This window comes from Struthio camelus, chromosome 24 (assembly GCF_040807025.1).
Source record: "Struthio camelus isolate bStrCam1 chromosome 24, bStrCam1.hap1, whole genome shotgun sequence".
In the NCBI taxonomy this organism is placed as follows: Eukaryota; Metazoa; Chordata; class Aves; order Struthioniformes; family Struthionidae; genus Struthio; species Struthio camelus.
The window spans coordinates 3,804,010-3,821,654 of record NC_090965.1 but is presented as its reverse complement, the minus strand read 5'-3'; the positions used below and the strand labels follow the sequence as shown (position 1 = coordinate 3,821,654).

At 53.6% G+C, this 17,645-nt stretch overlaps 1 protein-coding gene across 1 annotated transcript; it reads left to right on the top strand.

Moving 5' to 3' along the window:
* Positions 1 to 3,045: 3,045 nt before the first annotated feature.
* On the top strand, positions 3,046 to 16,124 carry MYBPH (myosin binding protein H). Its single transcript, XM_068918231.1, has 11 exons — positions 3,046 to 3,350; positions 3,640 to 3,774; positions 5,896 to 6,063; positions 8,734 to 8,822; positions 10,365 to 10,560; positions 10,914 to 11,053; positions 11,209 to 11,368; positions 12,434 to 12,570; positions 13,022 to 13,208; positions 15,323 to 15,364; positions 15,953 to 16,124. The coding sequence occupies exons 1-10, from the start codon at positions 3,092 to 3,094 to the stop codon at positions 15,331 to 15,333; spliced, it is 1,482 nt and encodes a 493-aa protein (XP_068774332.1). The 5' UTR covers positions 3,046 to 3,091; the 3' UTR covers positions 15,334 to 15,364; positions 15,953 to 16,124.
* Positions 16,125 to 17,645: the final 1,521 nt, after the last annotated feature.

The window sequence follows — 17,645 nt, the reverse complement described above, 5'->3', positions numbered from 1 at the left end:
CATCAAGAAGTGATGGGTGAAGTGAATGTTGAAGCCTCCCGTGAGAAACACCGCCTTCATCACCTGACGTCCTCACAGAGATGTCAGTTGTTTGATAATGTACGGGCAGTATTATGACCAACACTTCCTCTGGACGGAGGTTTTGGCAGGTCTCGGTCCACCTCCCTCCAGATCAAGGAGATGCCAAGATCACCCAAGACAGGATGAAATCCCTGTGGTTCGAGGCATGGAGAAACCAGAGTTTCCCTATCCCTCTCCTCCAGGTTCCAGACCCTCCAGGGAGCCAAAGCTGGCTCAGAGAGGTGCTTCGATGGAGGAGGACAGATGAATGGTCTCTTCTAGCCCTACATTGCTCTTACGTTGGGGAGTGGGAACTGCTTTCTCTTTTGCTGGAGCAGCTGCAGAAAACTTTCTGGATCATGACCCACTTGGCAAATTTGTGCTGCTTCAAGCTGCTCCAGAGGCCAGAGAAGAACTGCTGTCACCCATCCGTGGCCAGAGTTGCCCAGTTCCCTGCAGACAGCAAAAGTCATGGGAACCCCACTTCCCCCCTCCTGCCTCAGGGAACTTAGCCCTCTGGCACCCCAAAAATATTGCAGGAAGGGGGAGACTTTGTTAGTCATATTCCTCTCTGCTGGTGAAAGTAATTAAAAGTAATTAAAGAACACTTGGGTTATTACATGGTTTTGAAGGAAATGTGCCCTCTCCTGAGATACTGATACCTTCTTTGGGTGTTCTGGCTTTGTATGCTGCCAGATATGTTCACTGAAATAATTGAGGGAGGCAACATCTGTCTGTGGACTGGGAGGGTAGTGCTTCCAGGCTGCAGCCTCCTGGCCATGATCGGACTTTGAGGGGCAATCGGGGCAGTGGGAGGGCATGCATGCACGTTACTTGATCTCCCTGTGACTTGTGAGGCCAGTGGCTACATGAACGTCTGTCTCAGATTACAGGGAAAGCAGGACTAGCAGAAAGTGCAGGCCTCCTTTATGCTGCTCCTTGGGAATGGCAATTGCCCTCTTTGCATCCCCCTGCTTCTCTCCCACTGTCTGACATCTGTGTAGAGCATCAGGTACAGAGGTCCTCAGGGCAGTGTCTCCATGCCTCTGTGCAACCACCAGCACTTGCCTATCCCTGTCTTCACAGCCAGGAGCTGAATCTGGGGTTCCAGGCAGTTCCTTTATCTCGCTGAGTTCAGCACCCAAGTGTCAGACTTCTGAGCCAAATAATCTGCAGAGCTGCCCTGGTCTCCTCTCCCCATCCCTTCTTCCCACCAGGTCCATTCCCAATGCAGGGGTCCTCTACCTGGGATGTGTCTCTTAGAGCACTATGCCTCTCCTTAGGATATTGACATCCCATTTAACACTAACCTGGCCATGGAATTTTGCTTTTTCTTTTCTTCCTCCCCTCCTTGGGTTGCTACAGCTCCCCCCCATCCAGAAAACCACCTCTCTTGTTAGCAAAGCTCAATCCTCTGGCCCTCTTGGAGCATGTAGCTTCATACTCTGACTGTCTCAGAGCTATTACTTGACCTTGATGCCCTGTTTGGAGGTGTTTTCTGGGGACCACAAAGCAATGAGCCCTTGGAGCAAAGCCCAGGAGAGCTCGCTTGTTTTGCTCCTCCATAGCAGCATCTCTGGAAGCAGGCACGTAGCTGGGGAACAGGAGAAAACACTGTCAACCTGAATTTGGGGAAGGTTAAGGAATTAGACCATAGGTTACAGAGACATTTTTAGTAGTATCCCATTCACGGCATGGCAAGTGAGGGAGCATGGACAGGTGGGGGTGAGGAGGGTTATATCCAGTAAGGCTGATGCAGCTTCTCTGGGACTTTGGGGTGAATCTGATTTTGGGGGCTGGCAGAAGGGTGGCTAGACATGAGTCCTGAGGTGACCTGACCCCATGGGCAGGCAGCTGTTCCTGCTTTGCGTGTGCAGGGCCAGGGCTGGAGGATATGGAGCAGGGCTGGCCCATGACTAATCTTCTTCAGCAACGGGGGTCAGCAGAGCTGGTGTACATGTGCAGTGGGTGTCTGGGAGGGGTCTGTGTTGAAGACTGGAAAGGACTGCTGAGGGACAAACCATTGCATCAGGGTCAAGGGTCTATGGGGAGGACACGGAGGATAGGTGGGTCTGGGGTTGAGATAGTAGTTAGAGAGGACCTGGGAGGCCTGGGGTTCAGGTAGGATCTAGGGGAGGACCTGGGAGGCAGATGACTGGACAAGGTCCTAAGCAACCTGCTCTAGCAGATCCTGCTTCAAGTAAGGGGGTTGAATTAGGTGATCTCTAGAAGTCCCTTGAAAACCCAGAGCTGCTGGAATTCTGTGGGTATGGGGCTGAGATAGAGGCCAGGAGAGGACGTGGGAGGCACAGGGATCTGAGGTTGCGGTAGGGGCTAGGAGAGGACTTGGGGGGGCAGGTGGGATTGAGGGTCAATACAGGATTAATGGGGAGGACCTAGGGGTAGGGGGAGGGCATGGAGAGGGTAGAGAGATCTGGGGTCAATGGAGAGGTCATAGAGGACAAGGAGGGGTTTGGGGTGGCTGGGGTGGCAGCAGGGAGGGGATGTGGTCAGGAAGCCCTTAGCTAGAGGATTTCAGAGGAGTGTCAGCTCTGGGGACAGGAGCTGTGAGCCATGTCCCCAGAGAAAGGTAACCTGGCCCTGGGCTGCCTGGTCCCGTGCGGGCAGGGGGGCAGGGCCATATGCTCAGTCCCCAGGGGTGGGGGTAGGAGTGTGCTGCTGAATGTGCGGGTCCTGGGTGGCTATTCCTGGCGGCCCCCGCCTGCGCAGGCAGATTGGTTTGCAGGGAGGTGACAAGTGCCAGCCGAAGCCTATAAAAATCTCCCAACTCCTGTCCTGGCTCAGTGATCTGGTCCCCCCACTCCCAGCACAGTCATCCCGGAGCAGAGACCGTCAGTCCAGAGCAGAGATTCTAGACGCAGAAAAGAGACGCCTGGTCCAGAGTGAGGACCCCAGATTCGGAGTCAAGATCCCAAGTCCAGAGGAGAGATCATTGGTCTGGAGCAGGGACCCCAACCCAGAGATCTGAGAGCAGAAATACCTCCTTCTGCAGCCCCCAGGCTTTGCAGCAATGACTGGCAAAAACACAGCTCCAGCTGCAGACCCCGCTCCAGCAGCCCCGAAGGAAGAACCAGCACCAGCCTCAGCAGTGGAACAGCCCCTGGCCCCTGAGCAGCCTCCTGCCACGGAACAGCCCACGGCCCCTGCTGATAAACCAGCTTCTAGCCCAACAGCAGAAGCAACTCCAGCACCCGAAGAAGGCTCCTTGGCTCCCCCAGCTGAACCCCAAGCCCCAGCCACTGAACCCGAACCTAAGAAGCCTAAAGCAGGTGAGGAGGGGGATAGAAACCAAGATTCTGGGAGTCTTCAAGGCTAGGAGTGCGTACATAGGGGGGCACAGGGTGTAGGGAGGGAGGTGGGGGGTGCTATTGTGGAGGAAAAGGATGCCAGGATGAAGTTGGCTCAGGTATATTTGGAGTGGGATAGGGTTGGGGGTCAGGCAGAAAGGGGGAACAGGGGCCTGCAGAGTACTGAAGACCAGCCTGGAGGTTGTGTGATTGTGCTCTGACAGCCCTAACACCCTGGGAACCTGCCCTCACTGCTGTCAATTTATTACAGAGCCACCCAGCTCCCCCTTGTCCTTGGCCGTGGAAGAAGTGAGTGAAAATTCGGTTACGCTGACCTGGAAAGCCCCGGAGCAGACAAGCTGCTTGGGTCTGGATGGATACGTGGTGGAGTTCTGCAAAGATGGAAGTAGGCTTGGGCTTTCCTGCCTTGTAAGCATGAAGAGCTGGTGTGTTACTGTGGAGGACACGGGACTGCCCCATGAGGGCAGTTTACCCCAGGACAGAGCTGGGCAGAATCCCATAGTGCATTTCCTGGGCATGATTTCCCTTTCCTTGCCCAGACAAGTTAATTTCACGTGGTCATTTCTTTTCCATGAAGGAGAGCATCTTTTCATCAGCTATGAAGAGCACAGTGCTTCCTTTAGCACTGGGCTGGACTGCGAGGGTTCAACGTCCCTGATGTGTCCAGTAGAGAGGGTGGGGGAAGAGACCAGCATGCCCGCATGAGAGAGTCTCTGATAAACTCCAGCTGCCCATAGACCTGGGGTTGGGGTGGTGATTCAAGACCTCAGGAGGAAGAAGATGCAATTCTCCCATGTTTGCCCAAAGAGAAACACAGAGAGGACTGGGATAAGGTGGGAGGACGAGGGAGGAATAGGTCCTGCTATGCAATACAAGAGCAACTAGCAGGCAGAAGTAGCAGGTGAGCCCTGCACTGTGGAGATGGGGGCTCAAGATACCTGGAAGGAGAAGGGCTGTGGGCTGCTAGAGGATGGAGGTGAGCTGGTGGGTGGCAGTAATTATCTGTGGTTGTTCGGTTGCGTTGCTTGTTGGTGGAACGAGGTAGGTGAATGAGACTTTGTTTTTTGAGTACTCTTGTGAAGCCCAGCTTGGCTTTGGGGTGAGAGAGACCCATCTTGCGTGGTTGCAGTGGGGAGATCTGCAAGGTGAGGCTAGGGCTTGGGGGCTGAGTGTGTGGGTTTTGGGTGAGGCTGGAGCAGCTGGAGAGACCCAGGTGGTTGGTGAGTCTTGGGAACACAAGCCATGACCCTTAGCTGTTTGCTTGTAGAAGGCATGATCAACACCTGTTTGGCCATAGGAGGCTTTCACCACGGGGCTGGTGGCCTTGGGAGGTAGCCACATCTGGACTTGATGTGTGAGGAGGCCATTGCATGGGAAAAGGAAAAATACAGCCATTCCTTTAAGGGAGCTGGCTGGCATCCACCCAAAGGTCACAGTTTTGGGTGCTCTCCTAGCTTGCTTTGGTTTTGGCTGGGCGACAAGAGAGCACTAGTCATTCAATGATGATGACACAGGCTCCATAGCTGCTGAATTTAGGCTGCTGCAAATCTAGCCCTGGTTGGATAAAATAGGGTGAGGTGTGTTTGAGGGGACAGTTGGTTTCCTTGGTTTGAGTAATGCAGGTGGGGAAGGGACAGAAGAGCTGGTGGGACTTGGCTACTTTGTTGACATTTGACAGGAAAACCTTCAGTCTGAAGGTGTGGATAGTGGCTTAGCAAACCCTAACACATATGGGTTGCTCTAGTTGCCTACGTGGGTCATCTAGGCCTTTCGTGACTGCATTGTCCATTTTTTAGCTGAGAAACCTCTTAAAAGGCTCAGCAGAGGTTGCGAGACTTTGTTGACTGATGTGAGAGAGCTCCTGCACCTTGGCTGTGAGTTTGAGTCTTCCCCTTCCAAGGAAGGGAAGCTGTTTGGGAACTGGGGAGCATGGTGAACCCCAACTAGCCTAGGACAGCAGGAGGAGCAGATCGGCTTGGCCAGGTGATAAGACGACCTTTGCTAACTCCAGAAATGCATTTGGATGGTCATTAGAGACCGCAAGAGCCATTCTTGTTCTACAGACCTGCTGGTCTGACCCTTGCAAATCCCTTTTACAGCCTGGGTGGTGGGATGGAGAGACCAGCTCTGGTTTTGTTTGCTAGGGAGTACAGTCTTGCTGGCAGCTCATGGTGGCTCTGAGACCTGTTTGTTGGTTTAATCCATTTTTTTCACTTGCAAACAGCATGCTACTCAGAAGTAGTTCATGAATATTTTAATGGAGAAAAGTTTAGCAACTGTCAGTTGGCGGGGCTGGGTGCCTGGCCTCCAGGACGATGTGGAATTGCATCCAATCCCTGGTGGCCAGCCTCACTTCTAAAATGCCTTTTTCTGCTGGTGCCTTGAATCACCTGACCTTGCAAGGCAGTGGTTCTGGATTTCACCTCCTGTGACTTGATCCAGCCATATGGTGTGTATGCGTGACCAGCCATGTTGTGCTTGAAGTGCTCTTTTGTGTTTGTTCTAGGTACAGACTGGATCGCTGCAAACCAGGAGCCTTTTCTTTCCATGCGGTACACAATCCAGAACCTTAGCTCTGGAGAGAAGATCCATGTCCGTGTGAAGGCAGTGAATGCCAGCGGAGCTAGCGTCCCAGCCACATTAGAGCAGCCAGTCCTCATCAGAGAGATCCTCCGTAAGTAGTGCTCCTGCTGTGCATGATCCAGGTTGCGCAGCTTGAACCCCCCTCCACTCTATCCATTTGCATGTGACAATCCAGCCTTCGACTTCAACATTACTCTCAATAACTGGGTCCAAGTCCCTTGGACTGGGATGGAGCAGCTTCCTGATCTCAAGACTATGCACCTATCTGGATGGTGAGGCTTTAGCAGCGAAGGGTTGCACCCAAAATGCTCTTAGACCTGTGGTCTGAGAGAGCAGACCCATGTTTTCCCATTTCACTGCAAGAACTCAGAAATGGTTGCATGGTCAGCAAATCTCCTGCCCTCTTCTTGGGCATGCTTACATCTTTAACACGCAATTATATACATGTCGGGTGGTTGGGCCAGAGGCAACCTTGTTTATGTAGCTGAGGAAAGTCGAGTTAATTGTCTAGAGCATGGGAACTTTAATCACGCCAAACTCGCTAATAAATAACTTGCTCCCATGCTTAGCAAGACTTGCATTCCTCCTGGGGTGCTGTGAATGTGCTGAGGCTGATGTGTGATTGCAAGGCTGGTTTTCATTTATTCAAGGGCAGGTATAGATGTATTTTCCTGTTCTGAGGAATTATTAATGTACAAGTTTTCCTACTACTCAAAGAATGCAGCAAATTTCTCAGCTACTTAAAAATAGTAATAATATTAAAAATTATTCTGGGAGCTATCAACCTTTGATAGAAAAGGAGTTGGAGAAAGCTACCAGTGCCTGGAAAGAGGTTCTGCAGGGTCCGTCCTTGGACTCTGCTCAGAAGAGATGAACGACACTCAGTAGATAGTATGTCTGCCGCCTTGTCCAAACTCCTGCTCTGCCTAGCAAGGCTGAACCGTTTGGTGATTTAAGCAGAAATATCAATGGAAGCAAGTTCAGTCTGGCAGCTAATCTGTCTCTTAGCCATGTTCACCTCCCAGGTCTCAAAAGGCATTGTTATTTTCATCATGGGGCTGGGGAAACTGAGGCATGAGGTGAGATGCCAAAAGCACAGCTCAGGTCTCCCACTTCTAGACCCACGGATCACCTGCTAGGTGGCACTACCCTTCCGTGCTGCCTGAGGTTAGTCCCAGCTGTTTGCATTGGCTGAGAGGTGTAAAATCACGGACCTGAAAGACCCATGCAAAATTTGCTCTTGTTCCACACTAAGTGGTTGTGGTTTTTTATTCTTTTTTGAGTTTTGTTTGTTTGTTTGTTTTACTCTTTTGCTAACTGAAATTCTTAATCAGCAAACGGCGCTTGCCTCGTTTTGTGTTTCATTTGAAATACTTCCCTGCATGTACTATCTGGGTTTGCTGAGAAACAAATTACCCCTCAAGGCCTCACTAGCGCCCTGGAGCCACCCCACTGGTGCTGATGTGCGTTAGGCACACAAGTCCGTGCCTCTCCGCCCCATCTGTAACCTTCTGGTTTTCACATTTTATCAAGGAACACATTTTATACCTCCCAACAGATCATTTATACTTTTATAAGGGGAGCAGCAGGGATTTTAAATAGCTACAATATATAGCAAAGCTTCACCTGGGACACTGACCTCCACCAGCCCTCTCCAGCTAAGCAAGGCACGTGTGTGCAGGAGCTGGGGAAAACACCCATGAATTAACATTCCTCCTCGGAGGTCAGGTTTCTCTGCTCTGCTCAGACTGATAAGACCAAGTGTCCGCATCAACGTATGGATTCCTGGAGCGAATAGCAGGGTGCGTGGAGGAGAGACCGTCTCAGCTGTTGGCGGGGCCATCTGGGACCGCTGGGCATCTCCCTGCCCTCCCCGGCCCACCGCATGCATTTTACTCACAGCTGTTTAGGCATCACTCACTTCTGGTTTAATTCTGGCTGTCGCCTACCCCCATCCCCATGCCAGCCCTCCCTGGAGCTAAGCTCCGGCACGTTTAATCCGGGCAGAGACACACAGTTCTTTTATGAGGGGCTCACGTAAACCTGATGCCTCCCCAGAAGGACCGCTAAGCAGCACAGAGCTGGTAGGGTTACACGGCTGCTATTTTCACCCTGGGAAGGAGAGACAAGCTCCATCAGCATTCTCCAGTGGTGTTTTTGCTTATCTTTATTATGTTCCCTTGGGGACGTTAGCCCTCATTTTCCAGCCTGGGGCTATTACAGCTCCGCACCAAGGAATTGCATACTACCTCAGCCTCTCGGCTACCCTGGCCACACAGCTAAGGAGGAGGCCTGGTGAGCCTTGTCCTTGATGGAAATAGGGTTGTGTCTTAGAAAATCTACTTTTCAAGCTGGGGGGAAATATGGGAGATTTCAGTACCTTGAGGGCTGTGCTGTGGTAGCTCTGCTGCGATGGCTCTTCTGGTTAGGCCCACGTGGGTTATCACCACAGACTGGTGATAACAAAAGGAGTGAGGGGTCCCTTGAGGTGGTGTCATTTGGTTGATCCCAATGGCTAAGGACAATAATTGGGACATAATTTTGGGGTTGTGGCAAAGGGGTGAGCTGGGAGGGCCCCGCAGGGAAGCACAGTTGAGGAGACAAGAGGGAAGAGGTGCCTACGTTTCTGGGCTGGATGTCCTGATGGCCAAGCGGGAGTGTGTGTGGGGGGGGTCAGTCTGTGTGGGATCTCTCAGGCTGCAAGAGATTTCCTAGAGCTGCATGATGACAGTGGCCCCATGATGTCCTTCTGTTCCCCCAGAGCTCCCAAAGATCCGTGTGCCCCGTCACCTGCGGCAGACTTACATCAGGCGTGTTGGGGAAGCTGTGAACCTGATGATCCCTTTCCAGGTAGGTGGGCGATGGTTCCCCTAGAGGTGTGTGCTTGGGTGAGCATTTTGTGCCTGCTGCAGGGGAAGGATGGAGGGGACCGTGCCTACATGGAGGCTGTGAGAGCAGAAGGGGCCACTTGCCCACTGTGTATCCCTGGGCTGAGTGAGCCAGGAGGAGTGGTCTGGAGGCTGCTGGCACCACACTGCCCAGTGATGGCCTGAGGTGGGAGCAAGGGCTGGCCTCTTCCACCCTCTGTTTTGCCTTTGATTCCCATGGTGACAAGTCCCAGCTCCTCCACACTTGGCTCTGTAAGTGACCCTGGGATGAGGGGGTTTACTCTCCCTATGTATCTCATGGGGAAAGCAAGGCAGGGACGCAGACCACATCATCTGGGCCCCTCCATTAAGCAGGGTGGCCTCTGAATCCTCCCTCATGGCTGTTGGTGGACACAGGAGAGCATGTGCGCCTCCTTGTGCCTCAGGAGAGGTGGTCACCTTCTGTTGCAATTTAATCCCTCAGACTGTTTCACTGCAGGTTGATTTTTGCAGTGATTTTTCTAGATAGCATAAGGTGCCTGGGACCAGCTGTGGTCTGGCTTCTCCTATCCCTCTATCTCATATGAACTAGGAGGGGAGCAGCTGTGCAGGAGCCAAGGTGTGAACTCCTCTCCTGTTCCTGCCCAGTGCCCATCTCCACTCACACAGGGTCAATATTGATGGTGTTGGCAATGGGACAACCCCGAAAGGACTAAGACATGGGCTAAATATTGCTGCAGACTCAGCTGAAGAGCCCCGCTCAGCTCATATGCCTCTGGCTCAGCCTGGTAGGGGTCTGGCCACATGCTGCCGGACTCTGCAGTCTGATGGTTGGGCTCAGCTTGGGGAGAGCAGCTGTTTTTTGGAGCAGGGCCCCAGCTTCTGAATAATGGGGAGGGAGAGGTTGGTGCTGGTGGGTCAAACTGGAGTCCGTCTGCTTGTCTGATTTATTGCACGTTCTCTGGAGAAGCCCCAAAGAGTTTCAACCACAGTATCTGGGGTTGAACAGCTCCAACTCTGAAATATCCAGGTGTAGAGCAGGGGGAAGCGAGAAGCAAAAAGCTACCCCTACAGTGAGGGACGTGTCCACGTCGTATCTGGTTAGCAGCTGGGAGCATGTCTGGTTAGCAGCTTCAGCGTTGGCCATGCTGAAGGCATAAATCAGCCCTGGACACAGAAAACAAGCCCCTACTGCCAGGCTTGAGTCTGGGCTCAGAGCCTGGGCAATGTGAGCTCAGGTTTGTCTGCAAAGCCCTGGGCAGACAGGGCTGGACTTGCTCTGGGGCAGCTTCGAGGATCAGTGCAAAAGCAGCATCAACCCTGGAGCCTGACAGCTTCCTGGAAATGGGGCTGGCAGAGATCGGCTGTAGTTTCTTCCCTGGGGACCATGGGATGGGAAAGGCTCTACCATGCCACAGCTGTCTGGACAAGGTTGGGTGGCTCTGTTGACCTTTCCTTCCCAGCAGGACTAATTGGGACCATGCTCTCGAGCAGCTCCTAACTTGCCTGCCTTGGCTTGTTCCAGGGAAAACCACAGCCCCAAGTGATCTGGACCAAGGGTGGCCAGTCCCTAGACACCAAGCGCATCAATATCCGCAATGGGGAGAAGGACACAATCTTTTTCATCCGTGAGGCGCAGCGCAGTGACTCTGGCAAGTACCACCTCACCATCCGGATAAATGGAGCAGAGGACAAAGCCACCATGGACATCCAAGTGATTGGTAAGACTGAGGATGGGGCCCTGGAGGGTCACTCCGGTTTGCTTACAGTGAGATGCCCTGGGGACTCATTTCTGGGGGCAGCTCCTGTCCTGAGTGGAAAGGAACAGGGCCAGCAATAAGGCAGGGGACTGTGGGGTTGCTCTTCCAGTGTATGGAGGACTCTGGTGCTGATTTGCTCTGTTTGGGTATCCAGGGTCTGCTAGTGCACGTCCTTGTTCCGAACTCAGCTTCTTGTCACTTGCGTGCTGCAATAGGACAAGAAGAGAGTAGAAGCAGGGTGGAGGGGATGGTCAAGGTGCAGAATTTGAGGGAAGCAAATTAGGATGCCACATTGTGAGGGTTTGCAATTGCAGAGCCACCAGGCCCCCCCCAGAACCTGAAGCTGGTGGATGTATGGGGCTTTAATGTGGCCCTGGAGTGGACCCCCCCGGCAGACAACGGGAACTCCGAGATCAAAGGCTACCTGGTGCAGAAGTCAGACAAGAAGAGCGGGGTGAGTCTGGGTACTCCTGGGAGCCACAGCACCTGGCAGTGCCCTGATGGGCTTTGCAGTGGGAAGGGGAGGCATGAGCTGCTGTTGTCTCCCCCACCATCTTTTTATTTCTTTGAGCAGCCCGGCCTTCCTTACTGCTCTCCCTTTCCTCCCAGAAATGGTTCACGGTGCTGGAGCGCTGCACCCGCACCAGCTGCACCATCTCCGACCTCATCATGGGCAATACCTATTCCTTCCGGGTGTTTGCAGAGAACGCCAGTGGGCTGAGTGAGAAAGCAGCCGTCACCTCCAGCACAGCCCACATCAAAAAGACAAGTGAGGATAGGGGTCTGACTCTGGAGGGGTTATGGGAGCAATCCTGTCCCTCTTTGGGCTGGTTAGGGCCTTCCAGGGCCCTTGGTGTTGTCAGCAGTGATGCTGCCATGCTGGTCCCCAGGATGAGCCCTGTGGGAATGAGGCAGTGCATCCCTGGAGCAGAGGTCCAGAAGTCTCCTGTTGTCCCTCTGCACCTCTTTTCATATTTGGGGAAGGCTGGTGCCATGCCCAGACTCGTGGGAGGGATCAAGATGTGAAACTCCTGGCCCCCAGCCCAAGCACCAGTCAACTCCACTTGCAGGAGCTTCACTTGCATGACCCAAATGGGTCATGGGGTCCCTGGCAGCAGGTTTGCTTTCCACTGGATGGGAGTTGAGGGGGGCACAGTGTGGAGCTGCCCTGGGAGGGGGAGATGCCCCAAGACTGGGGTAGGAGGCAAGGATTCAGAGCTAGAGCACCTTCCTCCCTCTCTCCAGAGTGAGGTTGAAGCAGGAGTAAGGAGGAGTGAGGAACAGCCCCAGCTTTGCCCCACCACTCAAGGCAAGTGGAGGAAGAGACCGTTGCAAAGTTCCATCTCAGAACCAGGGCTCAAATCCACCATCCCTGAGCCCTGCTCAGCCCCCATCTATTTCCGTCCTGCTACCCGGTAACATGCAGTGAGTTGGAGATCTTAGCCCCCCTGAAGAGCCTGCATCCAGCTCCTATTTCTGTCCACTATATTTTGCAAGTGGAGTATGATATTGAGAGCTGTCCAGTCTGGATGTCACCTGCTGCACAGAGCGTGCATCACGCAGTTGGTTTAGAGATGGGCATCCTTCCCCTGCCAAGACCCTGCACTGTCCCCACCAGGCGCTAATGTGGCATCTCTGGATGAGAATGTATTTATAGACGGAGTTGTTGAGAGCTGAAGATGAGGTTCTGGGGTCAGGCTAGGTGCTGTTTGGCTTGTTCTGTGAGGGAGCAGAAGTATTTTGGGGCACCCTGGGCTGAGTTCCCCTGATCATGCAGCTGATCAGCCCAGGAGACCCAGCTCTGCTGCAGCCAGCTGTTGCCCTAATTTCCTAGAAACTGTTTACCAGCCTGAGAAGATCCCCCAGCGAGACATGATGGAGCCTCCAAAGTTCACCCAGCCCCTGACAGATCGAACCACCACCAGGGGCTACAGCACACACCTCTTCTGCTCTGTCCGAGGCTTCCCCCAGGTCAGTAACTGGATGTCTCCTGCCTGAATGACATCGTCTGTGCACGTGGGGAACCACTGGCTAGGTTTTGCAGAGTGGCTGGAGATGCTGGGTGATGGCTGCTTGTGTTGGGTTAGGGCTTGATTGGGGTTAAGGAAGTGCAGCTGCCCTCTGATACAAACCAGGGCAAGTCTGGTGGTGTTTGTGCAGTGGAAGTGAGAGACTGGTTTCACTTCTAGCCATGTCCTGTTTCCTCCTGCACTGGGGAAGATGTGTGGGGCAGTGGTTAGAGCTCAGGGCTGGAAGATTTGGCTCTTCACATTGTTCCTCACTGTAGATCCTACTGTGGCCACCAGCTTCAGGCAGGGCCTGGACAAGGCAAGGAATGGCACAGGGAGGTGGCTGTGTTTTGGTTAGATTTCTTGTTTCTCTGCCTGCTTCAAAATGAAAGAAAAACCCTGCTGCCTTCCAGCCCAAAATCATCTGGATGAAAAATCAGATGGAAATACGGGAAGACCCCAAGTACATAGCAATGACTGAGCACGGTGTCTGCTCCCTGGAAATTCGCAAGCCTAGCCCTTTTGATGGGGGCATCTACACCTGCAAAGCTGTGAACCCCTTAGGGGAAGCCTCAGTAGACTGCAAACTTGATGTGAAAGGTAAGACGGGCTGGGGAAACTAAGGAGCAGGTTCAGGAGTCTCCCTGCCTGCCTTTCCCTGTTCTTCCTTTTGCAGTGGCATGATTTATCCCTGTTTTATTTTGAGAGTTCAGGTGATGGAGAAGTCTCAGGGCACGGGGGAACCCTGTAGACCTGGAGCTTTGGACTTCTTGGGTTTATGGTCTTGCAGCATGCCTTGCTCCTGAAACCCCCTTCCTCTCATTTATGGCCAAAAGTAGGGAGGAAACCAGAAATTACAGAGCTAAAGGACCAGAGATGCTGGTGGAGGCCAGGACAGTCATCTGCTCTTCACCGCATGCACCAGGACTCTGCTGTGCCCCAAGTCACGGGCAAGCCATGCATGTGGGGGCTGTGCCAAAACTACCCCAAAGCCAAGAGGTGCCTGCTCTGTGGCCAGGACAGCTGGCTTAAGAGGAATAGTCCCAGCACCTTGTCCTGGATGGCAAGGTGAACGTCCAGAGCTGATCAGAGGGGCTGGATGACACAGGAGGCTGGTGTCCCTTGCCTGGCCAGTGCTGGTGTGCATGGCACCTGGGGAAGATCCTGCTGGGCTCTTTCATTTCAGAGGTCCTGTCCACTCCAGCAGCCTGTGGGTGCTGTGTCCCTCACTGTCCTTCAGTGTAATGCCAAGACAGCTGAAAGACCCCCGAGGAAAGGTCCCAAGCCCTTACTACCCCCCAGCACGATCAATAAAGCACCACATCCATCAGTTGTGTGAACATCTAAACCTGTTTGTAGATGGGTTTCTCTTGTAATCACAAACTGTATCTGCCAAACCTGGACTGGGTCGTATCCCTCTCCCCCAACCTCTCTTGAACAGCTGCCAGCATCCTGGGCTGACCATGTGAGGTTAATTCCTCCTTCCTGTCCCCTCTGCTTCCCATATCCTTCCCCAGTGAGTCAGGATGCATTGACCCCTTTGCTGCAAAATGTCTGTGTTTCCAGGACAAACTCCCTTCTGGTACCCTGCGCACCTTCACTGCAGCCCTGACACTGTGGTGATGGGCTCAGGGCTGCTGGAAAGGTTTTGTGCCTGGCTCCACCAGGCCATCCTCAGTGTTTGGAAGGAGGAAGTACCACGCGGAGACCCCCAAATAGGTTCCCTCCTGGAGGCATCCCACAGCTTTTCAGTGTTTCCCCAATACCATCACCTTAAGCTGGGCATTGCAGCTGCCTTATTAAATGTCCCCGGGACAGAACTATTAATGGCAAAGAGCCGTGGCTTGGCTAGGTGACTCGTCCGCTCCACCCACAGCCAGGTTGCTCTGATTTATGTCTTGGGGTCCTGCCCAGACTTTCCAGCTCATATTTCCCTGCTTCAGCAGAGCACCCAGGCCAATCCTGTGCGGAAGTGCCCTGTTTGCTTTACTTACCCGTCAGACACCTCTTTTGGGCCCTGCAGACCCACCTGAGGATGCAGGAGGCTGCATGCCCACCCCCCCAGCCCTCACTACACCAATGTTTCTCAAGTCACGGTGTCATTAGACATGTGTTATTTTTGTTACTTCTCCTGCTGTGGCTTCCCAGCACACAGTTGCCCCGAGACACATTCTGCCCTACTTCCTGCGCATGCAGGGCTGCGATCCGGCGGGTGCCCAGCACCCTTAGTCCCTGCTGAAGCCACAGGGCTGTTCAGCATGTTGTGGGGTCAGTGTTTGGCTTTGCAACAGCTGGCGTCAGGGCTCCCAGCCAGTGTGGTGAGCAATGACCCAGCCAGCCCTGGCCATGCTGCCCTGCAGGCAAGGCTGTAAGTGCAGCCATGCAAGCAGCACAGTGAAGTCAGCAAGGAGGCTGAGGGTGGCTTGTTGTTTCACTGAGGACACGAGTCTCTTGGGAATTGTCCAGAGTGAGGGTCAGATTGGGACTGGGGGCTCTTGGAGACAAACTGGCCGAGAGCAGGCAGTGATGCCAGTGTACATGGTCACTCACTCACGGGGGTACATGCACACACTCACGGAGTATGTGTGCATGGGGGTGGTGTGTGTAGGTGCATATTGGCGTGTGAGCAGATTTGTCATGTCCTGGCTCACTTTCAGAAGAGGAGTGAGGTGAAGGGAGTTCAGGGGTTTATCATCTGCTGTGCTTTCCCACAGTGCCACAGTGACGATAATTCAGAGAGCGAGATGAAGAGCGAGGTAGGTCTGGGTTGTAGCTGTGGAATGAAGGGAGGATGGATTAGTCCATCGGGGCATGTTGAGTGTCCTGGATTAGCCCTTGTAAGCTGCTATTAGACCCTGGCCGAGGGCTGCTTTGACCCACAGCTGGAGACGTGCTGCTGGGGTGGGATGCTGCAGGGTCTGAGACAAACCTGCCACTTTTCCAGATGAAGGGAGGGTAGTAAGTGTGGGCAGAAGAAGGAATAGATGCATGGGGAGACCCATGTGCCTGGCAGGCACCTGGGCAGTGAGCAGCAGGGGCAAGGGTTTGCAGGCAGGGGTTGGAAACATAGGACACCAGGGATTGATTGCACATGGGGGGCAAGTACTGGGAATGGGGGGACAGGTAAAAAGGGATGCAGGGTAGGTCTGTGTCAAAACAGAACTAAAGGCTGGACCTGAACTTTGTGAGGTGGGAGAGGGCAGAGGAGCTGGGCGAGGCTTTCCTTGCACTGGAGACATGGCTGGGACCAGGCTTCCCAACTGATCCTAGACCACTAGTCTCCTGGCCCATGTGTGACGACAGTGCCCTTGTTGGGACTCAAGTTTCATTCCTTTTTGCCGCAGGTGGATGCTGCAGCTTGCAGCCCAGCCGCTGTTCGGTAGTGCAGCACGAGGTGATGCTCCCAGCCATGACCTCTGTGGTCTGTGGGTCTGCCACCTCCCTGGCAGCGCCCCCGGGTGGCCCATGTGGCCACCCTGCTGCAGCACAGTGGTCTATGAACATGTCCTTAGCTGTGACAATAAATCCATTTGAGGAGCTGCTGATCTTCACTAAAAACACTATGTCCTGTCTGTTGTGGGGTCAGCATGAGGGGAGGCAACATGGGAGGATGGGGAGGGAACACAGCTGCTGGGGGTGCTGTGGGCTTGTGGTAGCATCTCCACTGAACCATGGGTGAAGGGGATGGTTTTCAGGCTGGGGAATAAAAGTCTTACTTTGAAAAATGCATATAAATATGGCTAAATCAGAGGCAATTCAGCCAGGAGGAGGAAGTTTCCTGCTGGAGCTGGGGAGTAATTCCAGTTGGGGGAAAAAAATAGCAACATCAAAAACGTCTCATGTTGATGCTCCTTCATCAAAGCAGAATATCTTCATCCTCATCAAGATGAAAGGGGAAGTAATGATCCAGCAACTCATCGCTACCCTGGCACGAGCATCCCCTTCCCCACAGCAAGAGACAGCTAGAACAGGACACATCGATTCATTATCTGGAGGTGTAATTGGCCCTGTTAGCTACCAATAGCTCAGATGCAGAAAGGAAGCCTCATTCCTTACAACTCTGAGACAGTTCAGGTCAGATGCTGTTTATTAACAGAAAGCCCAGACAGATCCATCAGGCTGACTAAATATGCTGTTAACCAGGGCTCAGTGTCGTGCTTTAATTCCTCCATCAGCACAAGTGTCCTTCTCGGGCTGGTAGGCTGGCACATAGATGAAGGCAGGAGCTCTCACGGCCATGTGCCAGCTCTGCCATGGGGACACATCCCTCAGCCTGAGTGAAGAGACTGCCTGCCCTGAGATAGGCATCTCCTGGCTATCCTGGTACATTCTGGGCCCTGGCAGCAGAAACACAGGTGTGTATCCAGCCAAAGTTCCCCCCCAGCCCCCAGCCCCCAGCCCCCAGCTCCTACACCTGGCAAGGGGAGCTCTCAGCCCACCACCCTCGTGCCCTGGGAGACACGAGGTAAACAAAGCCAGACAGTGCCAAGGGCCAAAATAACCAACCCTTCCCTGCAGCCTCTCCCCAATAGTCCTGCAGTGGGGAACCTCCTCCCTGACCCTGTCTTCCCCGGATCACCTACTCCTGGTGCCCAACAGCCTGGCCAAGTTGAAGCCCTGTGTGGTATCACCCATGTCCAGCTAGAGCAACCTGCCTCAGGGCCCTGTTCACTCAGCACGATCATGGTACTGTCATGGAATCGTTTCCACCATCAGAGGGCGTTGTTGTATTAACTTTTTATCCTGGCCAATGGTCAGGCTGGCTTATTGAGGTGGTTTGGGTTAGTGATGCCACCTGGGTCAAGGGTTGTGGTCCAGCTGCCCAGGCAGTGGATCAGGCAGCCACATCTGGCAGGGCAAGAGCTGGCATCCTCCAGCATGCTCTCACCCAGCCTTGGACACCAACAGGGCTGTCCTGGCCCCCTTGACATCCCTGACATCTTGGCTCATGGCTTTGGCCAGTCAGAGCCTCCAGGGTATAGGAGCTGTAAGCTGGTCCTGTTAGCAGGGGGCTTGCAGCCTTGCCAGGCCAGTGGG

Coding starts and splice junctions, on each gene's coding strand:
- MYBPH (XM_068918231.1), top strand. CDS start 3,092: ATGACTGGCAAAAACACAGCTCCAGCTGCAGACCCCGCTCCAGCAGCC. Junction 11,054..11,208: donor AGTCAGACAAGAAGAGCGGG/GTGAGTCTGGGT, acceptor CTTTCCTCCCAG/AAATGGTTCACGGTGCTGGA. Junction 11,369..12,433: donor AGCCCACATCAAAAAGACAA/GTGAGGATAGGG, acceptor CTAATTTCCTAG/AAACTGTTTACCAGCCTGAG.